The sequence below is a fragment of the Thamnophis sirtalis genome, unplaced genomic scaffold, assembly GCF_051295495.1.
Source record: "Thamnophis sirtalis isolate CommonGarterSnake01/CBP01778 unplaced genomic scaffold, rThaSir2_p1.2 scaffold_3, whole genome shotgun sequence".
NCBI lineage: Eukaryota > Metazoa > Chordata > Lepidosauria > Squamata > Natricidae > Thamnophis > Thamnophis sirtalis.
This window is the reverse complement of record NW_028261383.1, coordinates 58933795-58951607: the sequence shown is the minus strand read 5'-3', so window position 1 is coordinate 58951607 and position 17813 is coordinate 58933795. Positions and strand designations below refer to the sequence as shown.

At 47.0% G+C, this 17813-nt stretch overlaps 1 protein-coding gene across 2 annotated transcripts in view; it reads left to right on the top strand.

The window, feature by feature from the left end:
- The first annotated feature begins 312 nt into the window (after positions 1 to 312).
- The window catches only part of FGD5 (FYVE, RhoGEF and PH domain containing 5), a 149832-nt gene continuing 132331 nt past the window's right edge, over positions 313 to 17813 (top strand). Inside the window, exon 1 of one of the 2 annotated variants that reach the window (XM_087708942.1) lies at positions 313 to 747. In XM_087708942.1, the coding sequence (XP_087565068.1) occupies positions 735 to 747 (13 nt within the window). In that variant the 5' untranslated portion in view covers positions 313 to 734. The remainder of the gene's footprint in view (positions 748 to 17813) is intronic. The other variant, XM_087708941.1, reaches the window with a different exon arrangement.

The following is a 17813-nucleotide window of genomic DNA, read 5'->3' as shown; positions in this document are numbered from 1 at the left end:
GGGGAGGGGGTAAGAGAGAAGGGAGGTATATTGTTCGTTTTCTTCGTTTCCACCCCTGGCTCTCAAAACCTCAAAAAAAAAAAAAAAAAAAAAAAAGCGGCAGCCGCGGTCTCTTTAAATTTAATGGCTTGGGGTTTTTTGGCGTTCGCGCTCGCTTCCCCCCACCCTCCTTTCGCGGCTGCTTTTCAGTCCCTGCGTGAGCAAAAGGGCTTCCTCTGCAGCGAAGGAAGGAAAATGCTTGTCGGCCGGAGGAGGAGGAGGAGGAGGAGGAGGAGGAGGAGGAGGAGGAGGAGGAGAGCAGCAGCTTCCCTGGGCAGCGCTCGGCGATCAGCAACTGGCAGGGACCTTCCAGTTGCAACAAGCTGATAGCGGCGATGGGGCAGGGCGACGGCAGCCCTCCGCGGCACTAAGCGCCCGACTAGCCAGTAGCCACGCTCTTTGCCCTCTTTTCAGCCCGAAAAAGGTGCCGGACGCTTTGGGGAGAGGGATCGCTGCCCCGCGCTCGGGCGCGCGCGTTCTCTCTCTCTCTCTCTCCTAGCGCAACTTGCCCAGCGGATTCTTCCCCGCCCCTTTCCGATCCATCCATGCCCCGACCTGAACTTTAGCTGCCCCGGGGGCTCCGCGGAGGGAGCCACCCTAAAGCTCGGAAGCCGCGGAGATGATTTGAAAGCTCGGGGGAGGGGGCGAAAAAGGGGGAGAAGCGCGACCGCCGAGGTGGGGGGAGACTTCGGAAGATGAGCCACGCAGGTAAGGAAGCTCCGCAGCCGGGCCAAGGAAAAAGCCCGAGACTTGAGAAGGGCGCGGGCGCGTTGGGGGAATTGAGGGAGGGGGGAGTGAGGCATGATCTCCGCGCAACTCCCTTTGGGAAGGCGCAAGTCGAGATGGTTCTTCGCCAAGAGTCCGAAAGGGAGGCCGAGCTTCGTGCAAGCGCTCCCGGAATTAAGGGAGCGGGGAGACGGGGTGTCGTTAGTCAGAGCCAAACATTTCTCCCAGGGCAAGACCTCCGTTAGGCCGACTCCGAAGGGCCATTTGTCAGAAATGGTGTAGGCAGGGTCTCCTGCTTGGGCCGGGGAGGGGGGGTTGGATTAGATGACCTACGAAGTCCCTTCCAACTCTGTTAATTTGATCATATCCCTTCCCTCCCCGGAAAAAAAAAAGTGCGAGCTTTTTTTCCCCAGAGGTCATTCGCTCCGAAGATTTATACGCCGCTGCTTCTTTTATAAAGGATCTCAAAGCGGGGGAAACGAGCGAGGCAGCAAGAAACCATGCGCAATAATAAGAGTAAAGCCGCCGAGTAAAGTGGAATTGGGATAGCTAGACCGTCGAAGAGCAGTTGCGGTGGATTTTTAGATATCCATTCTTTGCCTTTTTTTACAGTTCTATACGGATGTCGGAGAAAGGAGGTTTACTACCCCACCCGCCACCTCCACCCCACTTTTCCTTTGTGCCTCTCCTTGCCTTCGGCTCCGGTTTCCAATCTTTTCTGCTTTTTGCTTGTGCTTCTTTCTTGGAATAAAGGCGGGTGGGGGGTAGAGTGGAAAAGAAGAGGGACTGGAGTGAATCGGCCCTTGGGCGCTTTCCCCCAGCCCAAGAGGAGTCTCCCTGAACGTCTTGCGAGCGCTTGGGGAGGTCGGGTTCCGCTCCCACCCGAGAGGGTAGCCCGGTTGGGTGACAGCCCTGCAGAGCCGACCGATCCTCTGGTCTGGGGGGGGGGGGTGGGGTGTCATTTATAACGGTCTTTTAGAGCCAACTTTTCTTCCGGTCTCTTTCTTCGCCTCCTCCCCTCCTCCTCCTCCCGCCGCCTTCCCCTCGTTGGGTCTCTTCCTGGCTGGTACCGTCCCCCCTCCCGGCTCGGCGCCAACCTTTGCCGGAGTGTTCCGCTCTGTATATGACGCCAAACCCCTCTTGCCGTCGTTTCTTTGGCGGTTTGCATTGGGAATCCGAGCACCGAAGGAGAACGGGCCGTCCGGGGAGGAAAAGGCAGTTGGCGGGGTTGACCCTGAGATAAACTGCCCCCCGCCCTGCTCTCTCTGTTTAAGGCCGCCTCTGCCACAGAAACGTTAGGATGCGGGACATGACGGCGGGTCTTTCTCGACTGGTGCCCTTTTCTTTATGACCCTGTCAGTTAAGAATGATGGGAGTGCTAGTTCAACGAATCCAGAGGGCACCGCTTTACAGAGAGAAGGGTATTTTTTGTCTAAGTACGCAAGCAAGCGAGCGAGCGCACACACAGACACACAGACACACACACAGAGAGGGAGAGAGCCCATTTATTCTACTGCTTCTCAAGCCTTAGTGGTGACTGGTGCCGCTAAAACCACACAAAGGGCAGCTTTTCCAGCAGGGGGCAATACAATTGTTGCGACTGCCAAACTCTTTCCTTTTTCTTCAGTACATCCCTAGGAAATATAGATGGGCCTTGCTTTCAAATTCCCATGCCTGGGGGACTGCTTGCATCTCTCTCTCTCTCTCTCTCTCTCTCTCTCTCTCTCTCTCTCTCTCTCTCTCTCTCTCTCTCTCTCTCTCTCTCTCTCTCTCTCTCTCTCTCTCTCTCTCTCTCTCTCTCTCTCTCTCTCTCTCTCTCTCTCTCTCTCCCTCCCTCCCTCCCTCCCTCCCTCCCTCCCTCCCTCTCTCTCTCTCTCTCTCTCTCTCTCCCCCACCCTCCCTCCCTCCCTCTCCCTCTCCCTCTCCCTCCCTCCCTCTGTGTGTGTGTGTGTGTGTGTGTGTGTGTGTGTGTGGTGTGTGTGTGTAGAACTGTCATACAAAGAGGTGGCCAAGGCAAGAGAGGGAGAGAGAATGAGATTTCTGGATGGTCTTGTAAGAGTGCCTTAGAAGTTTATGATAGAATTTCAATGGTTGTGGTGGAAAAAATACACTTTATCGGATGCTGAGGAATGGGATTTATCTATGTGTGAATGGAGAAGAGGTGCCATCAAACAGATAAATGTGCTGGCCTAACCTTGATCCCTCCAGGGTTTTGTTTTTTGTTTTTACTAGAGAGATAAATGAAAGAATAAAGACTTTGGAGAGTGATTGCTCTTCTTTAATCATCCTACCTTACTTACAAAACCTTAGAAAGGGAGATATGCAGGCATTATGCCCTTCCTTTGGTGAACTTTCCATTCTTTCTTATCACTTCACATTTTTTCTCAAGAGAAAGAGGGAGTGTGTGTGTGTGTGTGTGTGTGTGTGTGTGTTAAAAGGAAGAGAAACCAGAATACTAGCACAAGGTCCTTTGGTGGTTAGTGCCAGGAGTCACTGTTTAGAAACCCTAAAGGAAAAAGTTGCATCTAAAATGCTTCAGAACATAGCAATTTGTTTTTATGTAGAAATCAAATTGCAATCATTGCAGGAAGAGAGCTGTGATAGTTTGTGGGAGCCAATGATCAGGAATCTGACCGCACCAGAAGAAATTTGGTAACATTTCAATATTTTTCAATTTCAATATTTTTTGTTCGTTGATTTGGTGCCTTTGACACAATGTTGATTCCTGGTCCCAACAGTTTTATTTGGTGAGATTTTAGAAGTGTTTTCCCCTTGCCTTTTTCCTAGGGCTAAGAGAGAATGAATGGCCCAAAGTCACCAGGCTGGCTTTGCGCCTAAGGCAGGACTAGAAGTTACAGTCTCCCAGTTTCTAGCCCAGTTCCTTAATCATGATATCAAACTAGTTCTCATTTTAGCTCAACATACTCAAAATAATTAGAATAAGTAAGTAGCAAAATGAAATACCATTGCATAAATGTTAAAAAAAAAACCATGTCACAATTCTGGTTTATCCTTAGTTGTGATAGAGAAATGTACCCTATTCAAACAGATGGAATTTTTCTTGGTAGTGGATTAGGGCCACTAATGGTTTTTAGGCCAATTAGTATCTCTTGGTCCAACCTCATAGGCTTGTTGTAGAAAAAGTGAAGGCCAGACCACTCTATATAGTGCCTTGAATACTGGAGGAAAAATGAAGACAAGTAACAAAGAACAAATGACTACAGGTAGTCCTTGAGCTACGACCATAATTGCGCCCAACATTTATGTTGCTAAGTGAATCATTTGTTAAGTGAGTTTGCCCCACTTTATGATTTTCTTACCTCTGTTGTTAAGTGAATCATTGCATTTGTTAAGTTTATAACATGGTTGTTAAGTGAATCCGGATTCCGCATTGACTTTGTTTGTCAGAAGGTCGCAAAAGTTGATCATACGGCCCCAGGACACTGCAACCATCAGAAATATGAACCACTTGCCAAGCATCTGAATTTCGATCAGGTGACCATGGGGATGCTGCAAGTGTGAAAAACAGTCATAAGTCACTTTTTCCAGTAACTTTGAACGGTCACTAAATGAATGGTTGTAAATCCAGGACTACTTGTAATCTATCACAAACTTTATTGCCTTTGAAGAAGGTCTTGGACTTCTTTTATCTCTCATAACTCACCTCCGTCCCATCCCCACAACTATTGGAATAGAGTAGAGTGGAGTGGAGTGCAGAGGAGTGGAATGGAATAAAATAGAATTCTTTATTCGCCAAGTGTGATTGGACACACAAGGGATTTGTCTTAGGTGCATATGCGCTCAGAGTACATAAAAAGACAAGATACGTTTGTCAAGAATCATAAGGTACAACACTTAATTTGGATAATTTTGCTATCTTCCTTATAGATTTGATTCAATCCTCAAACCAACCTCCCTGCAACATAATCCCATCTGTGAATTTGGAAGCCAGGAGCTTGGGACAGAGGCTGGTTTATGCCAGGGAATCAGTGTTTCATTTTGACACACTCTAACATATGCACCCATTGCCTTACTCCCATTGCATGTTGGAATAGGCAACATGTTGCATGAAAAGGGAAAGGGATAATATGCAAGATAAAAAAAATTAGAAGGACTAAAATAAGAAAAAGAAAATACAGCTAGATCTCATTTACACTAGTGTCATTCACTGGGCAATCCCATTCCTTTCTGTCCGAACTCCACTGCCTTTTCTTGAGTTACACTTTAAAGAATATACACTGGAAATGCTTCACTTCTTGATAATAGTTTGAATAACCGCAGTGGCTAAATGTCTTTACTGAAAATATTTAGATAACCTTTAGATAGATGACAAAGGCTGAATTTGAAGACTTTGATTATTCTAAGAATAGGCTATTGTAATCTGTGGATAATGGGAGGACCCCTACAGTCCAATGAAAAAATGATTAATGTTGAATGGATTTCAAATTTCTTTCCTTTTCTTTAAAACTTGAAAGTTTAGCATTACATATATGAATATAACTGAGGCAATTCAAAAGGAAAATGTCCTTCAATCCTTGTCCTATCTGCTGCTCCTCAATCTTAGAGTACCTTAGAATTTATTTTGGGATAGTCTAGATATTCATTTTATATCTGCAAGATAATCAAAGTTTTCGTTCTTTGTTGCCCTTTAAAAAAAAAAAACCTTCCACCCTGTCCCTGCTTTGTAATCTAAAAAACTTCAAGGAAAGAACTTTCCTTGAGACATCTTTCCTTGGAAATTAAATACAGCTAGTCCTCATTTAGTGATCACAATTAGGACTGGCAATCTGCTTGTTATATGAAGTGGTCACTAAGTGAAAACATGACATTTGAACTTACTCGAGCTTTCCTTGCTTTACAGACCTGCAAAGTATATAAATGAAAAAGACTGTTTACAAAGTGGCTGGTTGCAAAATTGTTTTTTCATCACCGCCGTGACTGCAAATGGACGCTAAATGAATCAGTTGCCAAACAGGGACTACCTGTAATTTCATTCCAATTACTTTTATTGGAAACGCTTGGAGGGGGGGGGGGAATGAATTAGAATATGTTGACTCAGCATTACTAATACTTGCAAATTCAGATTGTGGGCATTGTAATTTGTGAGGAATAATTTGGCAAAAGTGGACACACAGCAAATAGCACTAGCAAAAGGACTTAGATTTATATACCACTTCACATACCTTACAGCCCTCTCTAAGTGGTTTACAGAGTCAGCATATTGCCCCCAACAACAATCTGGGTCCTCATTTTACTGACCTTGGAAAGATGGAAGGCTGAGTCAACCTTGAGCTGGTCAGGATTGAACTCCTGGCAGTGAGCAATGAGTTAGCCTGCAATATTGCATTCTTATCACTGTGCCACCACGGCACAGTTATGAATGGAAATGGTTATGACTAGACCTTTTCAGGAGCAGCACTCAGGTATGGAAGAACCTTCTGCAGGAAAGCCTGTTTGTTATCTTTTCAGCACCCAGAGGGAAGACCTTCCTGTTTCCTTGGACATTTCAGTCTCCTTGATTTTATAGTTCAGTGTCAAGAGTGTTGCTTTGCATGCAGAAGGTCTGAGGTTCAGCCCCTAGCAATTCCAAGCAAGCCTATAAAAGTAAACACCAGATTAAATATAAAGGGCTGTTTGAAACCCTGATGAGCCACTGCTAGTCCGTGCCAACAGTACTGGGCTAGCTAGACCGGGGGTGGGGGTCTCACTCTATTCAAGGAGGCTCCCTGAGATTCATTTTAAGTAGTTTTAGCTCCATGACATTTTTAAATGCTTATATTAGCCTCTGTTGTTTATAATTGCTGTTTTAATTGATTCTTGTAATTGGTTTTGTTGTTGTACTACTTTTGATTTACACGGGTTTTATTCGTGCTTTATTAGTACATTGGATTGAGAGCTATTGGATTGAGAGCTATTACCTAGAGGTGACAGATAAATCTAGAAATAAATAGTATGCAATTAAATGATTACTCTCTCAAGCAATTTGGCAGGTCTCTTGTCTCTTCTACTGAAGGTTGAATGCCTTCTTTCCAAGAACATTGCCTCTGTCTAAAAGGTAAAAGTTCCCCGCGCATATATGTGCTAGTCATTCGTGATTCTAGGGGGCTGTGCTCATCTCCGTTTCAAAGCTGAAGAGCCAGCGCTGTCCAAAGACGTCTCCGTGGTCATGTGACTAGCATGACTTAACGTGGAAGGCACATGGAACACTGAGGAGGCTTACACTAATGTTATATTTTAGAGTACCCAGAAAATGTAGAATAAGATACAAATGAGGTTTCTTCCCCCTCTTTGGACAGAAAACTGTCCTCTTTAGACAGCAGACTAATAAAGGAGAGTATTTGTAGTTCAGGGTTGAAATGAGGGGTCCTTGGTGCTCTCTGAGCTTGCTTGTTTTCTTAGCAGATGTTTCATTACCCTAACTAGGTAATAACATTGGTGCTAATAAGGAGTGCTGTTTGCTGTCAGTTTATATTTTGGTGTCTTGTCTATCTGTGTGAGTTGGGGACATTCTTAGAGATTCTTTGGTTGGGCTGTTTTCTGAGCCGTGGTGGTGCAGTGGTTAGAATGCTGTATTGCAGGCTACTTCTGCTGACTGCTGCCTGCCTGTAATTTGGCAGATGAAATCTCAAGGTTGACTCAGCCTTCCATCCAGAGGTGGGATTCTACCAGTTCAGCCCGGTTTCGGCAAACCGGTAGCGCCAAAGATCAGCTGAGAGCAAACCGGTTTGTTCCGACCTTCACGTGGGCCCGCCCGTCCCCGGGCTATACTCACCTATATTTCCTTGTATTTTATCTCAGCTGGTTGGCACAGCAGAGTGGATTGCCACATCTCAGCTGTTTTCCTGTGAACTGCGCATGCACGCGCCAGGCACGTTAGGCGCGCACTCAGTGAACCGGTTGCTGAACCAGTAGGATCGCACCCTGCTTCCATCCTTCTGAGGTGGATAAAGTGAGGAGCCAGATTGTTGGGGACAATATGCTGACTCTGTAAAACAGCTCAGAGAGGGCTAAAGTGGTATATAAGTCTAAGTGCTATTGCTATTGCCATTCTGTCAGTTTATATCAGGGGTAGTCAACCTTTTTATACCTACCGCCCACTTTTGTATCTCTGTTCGTAGTAAAATTTTCTAACCGCCCACCAGTTCCACAGTAATGGTGATTTATAAAGTAGGGAAGTAACTTTACTTTATGAAATTTATAAAGCAGAGTTACAGCAAACCCCTACCGCCCACCATGAAAGCTGGAACGCCCACTAGTGGGCAGTAGGGACTAGGTTGACTACCACTGGTTTATATTCTGAATATAAACTGACAGCAAGCAGCACTCCTTACTAGCACTGATGATGTTACCTAGTTAGGGTAATGAAACATCTACAAGTAAACAAGCAAGTTCAGAGAGAACAAGGACCCTTCAAGAAACAGACTGACTAATAAAAGTACAGTCGATAGTGTTGTGTTCTGAGTTTGCGCTGACTAAAGGTTTGAGCGGGAAAGCGCTCGACAGCCGATTGGCTGATCGTTTGACAGCTCCTCTATAAATAGGGAGCTGTCCAAACGAGCAGCGCGCGTTCCTATCTAAGCCGGTTCTGAAGTGTTAGCTTGTACTTTAAAGGAATAAACTTGTTAGCCTTTTATTCCTGTCTCTGCCTCAGTTCTTCTGGCTACCCACGGGTCCTTGGTACACACCACTGGCGACGAGGGTGGGATCGCCAAACTGAGGTACGAGAAGCTGAAGTCACTGATAGCTGAAGTCACTCGCTGAGTCACTAGAACCGCGCTTAATCATACCGCGACGAGACGTCGTTGGTTCTGACAGGAATGGCCACGTTAAATTTCGCGCCATTCAACTATGGAGCCGAGACATGGGAGTCGTACACGGCTCGATTTGAATGCTTCCTGGTCGCACACGACCTTACCGAGCTGACAGATGAGAGGAAATGCGCGTTTTTCTTGTCGGTGTGTGGCTCAGACGTTTTCCACACAGCCAGAGCTCTGACAGCTCCTGACCCGATAAAGGCCGTTCCGTGGCCTGAGCTAATGGCCAAACTGAAGAGCCATTACGCTCCGTCCCCGTCTAAGATAGCCAGCCGGCACGCCTTCCATCAGCGCAGCCAAGCTGAGGGGGAGTCTGTGAGTGCCTACGTTGCTGCCCTACGATCCGCCGCCCTGCACTGCGAGTTCCGGGACTTAGATGAAGCCCTTCTCGACCGTTTAGTGTGTGGCCTCCGCGACCTCAAATTACAGAAGAGGCTGCTAACAAAATCAGACTTGTCGTTCCAGAAGGCCTTCGAAGAAGTTCGAGCCTCCGAAATAGCTGCTGCTTCCCTAGCCACCATCGCGAAAGCCCGGGCCGCCAACGCCGCGCAGCCTGCCAATGCCTTTAACACAGTAACCAGCCAGCCAGACTCGGAAAGCGAAGATTCCGATGCTGAAGCAGATAATGAGGACATCAACCGCCTTGATGAGGCGAGCAGAAAGAGCTGGCAACGGAAAAAGGGCAGGCCTAAATCTGCATGTAGTGGTTGCGGAGGTAACCACGAAAGAGCTGAGTGCAGATTCAGGCAAGCCCTCTGCCAGCGCTGTGGCAGGAAAGGTCACATCGCTCGAGTGTGCCGAGCCGCACAGCCCATGTCCTCGTCCGAGTCACAGACTGAGAGGTCGCGGCCATATCGTCCCAGAACAGAGGGCCCTAAGAAAGCGAGAGTGGACTGCCATTCCATTCTCCGTAACTCTCACCATAGTCTCTCGTGCAACCAACTTCAGAAGAAAATTCAACTGACAGTCATGGTCGAGGGGAAGCCCTGCGAGATGGAGCTCGACACTGGGTCTGCCACATCCATCGTGTCATGGAGCACCATCAAACGCATCGTGCCGCAGCTTTCGAAACGCCAGCTGAACGATTGCCATATCACACTGAGAGACTATCAGGGCAACCTGATCCCAATAATTGGCACCCGCAAGGTCAGAGTGCAGTTCAAGGGGTTTGACGGCCGCCTACCCCTCATCATAGTCGACGGACGGCTGCCCAGCCTTCTCGGCCTCGACTGGTTCCAGTCCCTGGGTCTGCAGATCAACGGAATTCACCACCTCAGCTCCAACGCACTCGACTGCCTGGTCAACGAGTTCCCCGAAGTCTTCGATGGCAGATTAGGCAAGTACACGGGCACGCCGGTTTCCTTTAACCTCGACCCGTCCGTACAGCCGGTGCGGATGAAGCCTCGCCGGGTGCCCATCGCCCTCAAACCAAAAGTGGACGCTGAACTGGACAAGTTAGTGGCTCAGGGCATTTTGGAGCCAGTGGACCATGCCAGATGGGAAACACCCATTGTGCTACCCATCAAGCCGGATGGCAGCGTGAGGATTTGCGCTGATTACCGCTGCTCCATCAACCGTGCCTTGCCTTCCCACGCATACCCAGTACCGGTGGTTCAACATCTGCTGCACACCTTGGGCGAGGGGACTATGTTCGCGAAGCTCGACCTCGCCCAAGCCTATCAACAGCTGGTCGTGGACGATGAAGCCGCTGAAGCACAGACAATTGTCACGCACCGAGGTGCGTTCCGTTGCCGCAGACTGCAGTTTGGGGTCAGCATTGCCCCGGGACTGTTCCAGAGCTTAATGGAGAGGCTGCTCCAAGGACTACAAGGCGTCGTCCCCTATTTCGACGACGTCCTTGTTTCAGCCACCTCCATGGAGGAACTCATGGCACGTTTGCGCATGGTTCTCCAAAGATTCCAGAAAGTGGGCCTGAAGGTTAAGAGAGACAAATGCCAGGTTGCGGTATCCCAGATAGAATTCTTAGGGTTCCTCATCGATGGCAAGGGCATCCACCCCACGGCTGCCAAAACCAAAGCCATCGTTGAGGCCCCTGCCCCAAAGAACAGAGCTGAATTACAGGCCTTTTTAGGCCTACTCAATTTTTATGCTGTCTTCCTTCCCCACAAGGCGACAGTCGCTGAGCCACTACATCGTCTCCTTGACTCAGGTGCCCCGTGGCTGTGGGGCCGCCGGGAAGCCTCCGCGTTCTTAGCAGTCAAGCACCTGCTTGTTTCCAACGATGTCTTAGTGCAATACAGCGAGCACTTACCCCTTGTGCTCGCTTGTGACGCTTCACCCTATGGGGTGGGCGCCGTCCTGTCCCATCAGTTACCCAGCGGAGCAGAGGTGCCAGTTGCCTATTTTTCCCGCACGCTCTCTGCCGCTGAACGTAACTATGCCCAAATTGATAAAGAGGCTCTTGCCATTGTGGCTGGGGTGCGCCGGTTCCACCATTACTTGTACGGCCGCCCATTCCAAATTGTCACCGATCACAAGCCCCTGCTAGGGCTGATGGCAGGAGATCGCCCTGCCCCACAGGTTCTCTCCCCACGCATGACCCGCTGGTTTGTGTTCCTGGCCTCCTACGATTATCAGCTGAACTACAGACCAGGGAAGCAGATCGCCCACGCTGATGCTCTCAGCCGCTGCCCCCTGCCAGAGGCCGTGGACGACCCTGCTGCTGCCGCGCCGGTCTTCCTAATCGACGACCTCAATCTTCCTCTCTCTGCCGCCGACATCGCCCGGGAGTCCGCAAGGGATCAGGTAATTTCCCGGGTGCTAGACTGGGTTAAGCGGGGGTGGCCAAAGGACCCCGTAGACACCGTTTACCTTCCCTTTAAATCTCGCCTAGCGGAGCTCTCCGTTCAGCGCGGCTGTTTGCTATGGGGCCATAGGGTTGTCGTACCTGCCTCACTGAGGACTACTGTCTTGCGGCAGCTTCATCACGCTCACCCGGGAATTGTCCGCATGAAAGCCTTAGGTAGAAGTTATGTATGGTGGCCTAAGCTAGACCAAGGCATCGCCGACCATGTCGCCGGCTGCCTGAAATGCCAAAGTGCCCAGGCGCTGCCACCAAAAGCTGAGCCGCGATCGTGGGAGCCACCTTCGGCTCCATGGTCCCGCATTCACATTGATTTTGCTGGCCCTATTCACGGCCACATGCTCCTTGTCGTTGTGGATGCTTTCTCGAAATGGCTCGAGGTCGTCCACATGTCCACTACCACTGCAGATGCGCTAATAGCGACCCTGCGTCGCTTATTTGCCACCCATGGCCTGCCCGACGTGTTGGTGTCCGACAATGGACCGCAACTGACAGCTGCCAAGTTTGAAGCCTTCCTTGCTTCCCAAGGCATCCGACATGCCCTCACCTCCCCGTTCCACCCCGCTAGCAATGGCTCGGCGGAGCGCGCTGTCCGCTCCGTCAAAGAGTCTCTGGCCAAGCTAGACCACCTTCCCTGGCAGGAAAGGATTGACGCTTTTTTACTCGCCCAACATACGACTCCCTCGCCAGAGACTAACACTAGCCCGGCCGAGCTCCTTATGGGACGCCGACTGAGGACAACCTTAGACCGTTTGCACCCCACTTACTCCGTGGCCACCCCGTTAGATTCCCGGGGGGGACCCCGTTCCTTCAGCCAGGGGGAGGCAGTGTATGCCCGGAATTATGTAGGACATCCCTTGTGGCTACCGGGCATAATAACCGATCAGACCGGGCCCTGCTCCTACAGGGTCAGGCTCCTCGACGGCAGAGTCTGGAAGCGCCATTGCGACCAGTTGCGGAGCAGGCACCAACCTCCAACAAGCCAGCAGCAGTCAACCGACCTGCCAACCCAGACGGGCACGACAACCAACGCAGAGCCAGGAAACGAGGAGGTCAACCGCGATCCGGCAGCCTCAGTCCCAAACCGAAGCGGCGACTTACCTGGTGGGCCAGCACCATCCTGCGTTCTCCAGCGGCCCAGGCGATCGCCGTCCTCCGATGCAGAGTCCTCGGTCGAACAGCCAGAGCCTCCAAGCGAAGCAGAAGGGCCTAGGGCATCAGGCCGCATCAGGCGGCGTCCAGCTTACTTGCAGGACTACGCCTGCGCGAACTTAAGGGGGGAGGAGTGTTGTGTTCTGAGTTTGCGCTGACTAAAGGTTTGAGCGGGAAAGCGCTCGACAGCCGATTGGCTGATCGTTTGACAGCTCCTCTATAAATAGGGAGCTGTCCAAACGAGCAGCGCGCGTTCCTATCTAAGCCGGTTCTGAAGTGTTAGCTTGTACTTTAAAGGAATAAACTTGTTAGCCTTTTATTCCTGTCTCTGCCTCAGTTCTTCTGGCTACCCACGGGTCCTTGGTACACACCAGATAAAATGAACAATACAAAACTATCCCCTGACAACAAGTTGTCTGCCTGTCTGTCCTCTTTGGGAAGAAAGCAGCTTCACAGATGAGCACCTACCAGGCATCGGTTGGATGTGGGTAATGCCTATATACAGTATCTTAAACTAAAAACAACTAAATGCACATGCACCACCCAGACAAATCCTAAAGTTAGTCTAAATCAGGTTTTAAAACTGATGGGACTAGAAAAAAATAAATAAAAGTCTATATCTTATGCTGATCAAGTTAGCTTTACCCCAGTATCATATACAAAGAAGGCCAGGGCTACTCAGTATTCTCTATTTCTTTCAGTTACACATTCTTCTTTCTTCATGGACTTAAAAGCCATCTTCCATATGTAACCAATCTGCCCCTCCACCCAAGAAGAAATCCCATAAATATTATTGTAATTCTTTGGGCTTTTCCTGAAGATTTATTCGATGTTTCTCATGAGAAGGAAGCTTATTATTATTTTTTTAAATATTCTGTTTTAGTCAAAATCTAATGACATAACACTACCCCTTTCCCCTACCTCCCCAAAATTGAACAAGTTGCACTGAAACGTTTTATAGTTCTCCCAAGTCTGCTTTAAGTGGGGTGTTTGTGATCTGACTAAGAGTCACATTGCATAATTAGAGGGGACACAGGTTTGACCTAGACTCAAGCACTGGTGCTGCCTTCTTTCCAATAATGTTAAATACAAGGAGAAACTTAATCTGCCAGAGCATTACCAAAGTTTGTTTGTTTGTTTATTGAATTTATATAGCTGCCTACTTGTTCACAGCAACTCTAGGCGGCTTACAGACAATAAAAACACAATGTAGAAAAATAATAAAAATAATAAAAAGTTATAAAGTAATTATAAAACAATAACCCCCACCCCACCCCTCCCTCTGTGTCAACACACACTCAAACCAGCCATTTAATGGGACCATCCTACTCTGAGTTTCTCAGGCCTGCTGGCAACACCACCTCGTCAGGGTCTTGCAAGTGGGGGCCAATCTAATTTCCAGAGGGATAATGCTCCAGAGGGTGGGAGCCTCTACAGAGAAGGGCCTTCTTCTAGGTCCCACCAGATGCATCTCCTTAGGGGCAGGACCCACAACATTTCTTGCCTCCCTGCTCTAATAGGTCAAGTGGGTATGATTGGCAAGAGACTTTTTCACCCTTAAACAGTGACAAAGGAAGTGAAGTGGAGAAAGGTAAATTCTGAGATGTTTCTAAATTTAACTTTACAAATCAAACAACATTGGGTAGTTATTAGTTTATACCTCCTCCCATATGAAACATTTCGGGGGGGAAATAAGAGAATTACAAATTATATCTAAACCTGCTGTAAAACCACGAATAAGCTAGAATCATTGTATATCAGGAGATATCATGAGCATCATAAGTACAATGGCATCATATACAATATGACATGGTATTACTAGAAAATGTAGGTATATCGCTCTCAGCAGCAACCAAGATCTGGGCTTTTATTGCTTTAGGCTATGGGGGTCAAATTCACAACATCATGTTGCCATCATGTGATGTTTCATGATGTTTTTCCCATTCGTGAAGCTGGGGTGGGCATGGCCTGTGCGTGATGCATCCACCCTGCAGGCTGTCAGTTTGACATCCCTGCTTTGGGCTATAGATTTGGGGGAATTTGCAAAATCAAACTGTGTGTCAAACTGGCTTCCTTACATATCCTAAATTGACTAGCCCTAAGCTCTAAGGTAATCTTCAGATGCCAGTTAAGTGTTGGCTAGGTGTCATTTAACCTGTGGCACCTGTTACAAAATATCTTGGATTGGTCCTGGAAATCATGATTCTTCACTTATAAGTATAACAATCTGATACACATAGGCACACACACACACACACACACACACAATCTGCAAATGAGTAAAACCTGAGGGATGTGAAATCAATGACATCTTGGATTTATTTACTGTTGCATCCTGAGATAATGTGGATGACAACTCAGATGGTTTACAACCTTAGCAGAGATTCTCTGACTGGAATTATGTCCTTGTAAATCACTCAACCCTTGATTTTAATGATCCCTGTTACATATATAAAGTCAGGCCATCAAGCATATGCTCCAGATTTATCTGAATGCTGAAAAATGCGGATATGGCTTATCTGTACAATCCTATTAAACATTGGTTTATTGAGTGGTTAAGAAAGCCCAAAGGGCAGAATTGTAGATTTCACTTCCGTGCAATAATCTGGAAATGAGCTAAAATAAATGAAGGTTAATTGGTTGATTATTATTAGAATTTGCATTGATTGTTTCAGTTTTACTGAAACTGTAATTACTAGCGATGTGAAACAAATTTTGTTGGATAAATCAGTGAGAAACCGCCTATTAAAAGGGAACAGCTATGCTGATTCTAGGTTTTTGAGGGCAGAGGGGAGCAGCTTTAGAGAAGTTGTGTTGTCCAATTACATCTATGTATGTGCTACCAAGAGCAATATCAGTCCAATGGAGGAAGTTGCTATAATCCCTCTTCTATTGCTCTTGTAGAAAAAAGGAGGAGGAGGAAGATCAAAAGGCTGCTGATCTTCCAAGTGTGTGAACTTTAGCTGGAGTCAACCCCGATGCTAGTTTTTGTATGAATTGGAACCTATATATATATATATATATTACTTTATTTAGAACTGGATGCTGTAATTCAAGAGTCTATGACTGTCATGGTTCTGAATAATGGCCCAATCAATTCAGGACTCTGAGGCTGTGGCTTTTCTCAAAGATCCATTTTATTGGTTACAGTATATCGGCACGTTTAAATGTGAAACCAACTCTAGATATTTCCCGCGTTTTGTCATAATAAAAAAAATAGATATCACTCACCCCCTCTAGTATCATTGGTCACGTTAACCAACTAAGTGGATGGTAGGCTGCTCAGCTACTCTCTCTGGCCTGTTAGGAGCTCTTGTTGAGATGACCTTGATTCCCATGGGCCTTATCGCTGTAATGTCTGGCACCTGGAAGGAAATTATCCTGCTCCCCGTAGTTCCCCCTCCTCCCATATGTATAGCAACTAAGAAACAAAGTAATGTTGTGGTTCGCCAGTGGCCTGCAGAGCTGGCAGCAGAGTTGGACAGCAAGGAGGTTGGGGAGGAACATGGGCCAGTCCTGGAGTCTGGGGAAGGCTCGGACGAGGGCTCTGCGTCAGAGGCAGAGAGGGGGCCAGGGCCATCTAGGAATTATGTGCTGCCTCTGGACAGTCGGACAGCAGCGAGGCAGAAGAACAGGCTCCCTCTGTTCCCAGTGTGTGCATGTGCAGACCTCCCAGAAGGCAAGAACAGTTAAGACAGAAGGGACGACTTGGGAGTAAGGCTTGGAGGTGATTGGCCCCTCCCATAGGACATAAAGGAGGAGCAAAGGCATGTGAACCTTTGCAGGAAGCAATTTGGTTCATACTGATCAGTTTACCTTCTGAAGCTCAGTTGTGACTCTTTGCTCCATGTGGCCTTGCCAAACTAATTGCCAATTAAGTGTTTGGCAGCATTTCAAGGAAGATAAAGGTGGGTGCTTATCAGCCTTATCCCAAAAGACTTTGGCAGCCTACTGTAGGACTCTTTACAACTATTTGGGACTCATTACGAGCTGTGAATGAACATAATTTGCAGACTTTGAAATAAAAAGAAGTTTTTGGGGGCTAAGCGTGTGTTTTTACTATATCAGGAAGCCTAGGTCAGAACAAGTAAAAGGAATGTGGCTTCAGCTAAAGTTGTTTTGAGAATTGACAGGCTGTTTTTGTTTCTAACAACATGCAAACTAATATTCTTAAACCAGTTGCTATCATTTCACTCCTATCCAATAGAAATAGGTTTGGCAGAAGCTGATAATACGTCACAGATGGAGAAGGCCAATGCTGTATAAACAGTTTGGAAGAGTAAAGTTCTTATCCAATTAAATTTCAAAATTGAAATATATATGCTCATCCTTTGGCATTGACAGCTCATTTCAAGCAGACCTGTGATCTTAAAATATAGAATTCCATCAGCTGAATCTTAAGCATGGATAGAATATGTTTCTGGACATTGTCTTTGTCTGAGAAATAACTTACTAGGTATACTGGATTTTCCTTGTAGGATGCAAAGACAAGGACATGGGAAGATGTGCTATCAGTTTTGCTTTCAATTGAGGACCACTTGATTCAATTTAAATTGTCAGCCAAGCAAAGGCTATTGATTTGTAGAGACAGTGATTGACAATGTGACCGAGCTGTTCCCCTGTTTTCCCCTATCCCTCTGCTGTCTTTCTACTTTCTGTCTCCCATAAAAAGTTAACACATTCCCAGAACTATTGGGAATTTTTATTGTATATGACTCTTCCATCACAGTTTGGCAAAATGCAAATCCTCCCTATGGATTTGTGCAGATAAAATGCTGCTGTTTGGAGCAGAATCAGAATGTGTTTTTAAAAAGATAACAACAATTCAATCCTCACAAATGCCAGAGAGCAAGGGGCATCTCAGAAGAGATAATATATTGATTAGAATATGACACTGCTTCATAAATACAAGGTTTGGCTCTAGAAAGACAATATAATTTGCATTAAGGTATTAAAAGTTACATGATTGAGTTATGGTCAGCAAAATAATAGAAGTTATTATCTTGAAGATCATGAGGATTCAAACTGCTCCTGCAGTACAATAATACTCGAAAACTGAGTGATATTATCTAAATCAGAAATGGTGAATGTTCAGATGGTTAGGTATAAAATAACCAAGATCTTGTCTATGTGAGTGGGTTTGTATGTATGTAATTCTATCTGTCTATCACAACATACCATACAGTATATCATATCAATCCTTCCATATTATACCCATCCCTACATCTCTATCTCTATCTCTATCCCCATCCCTATCC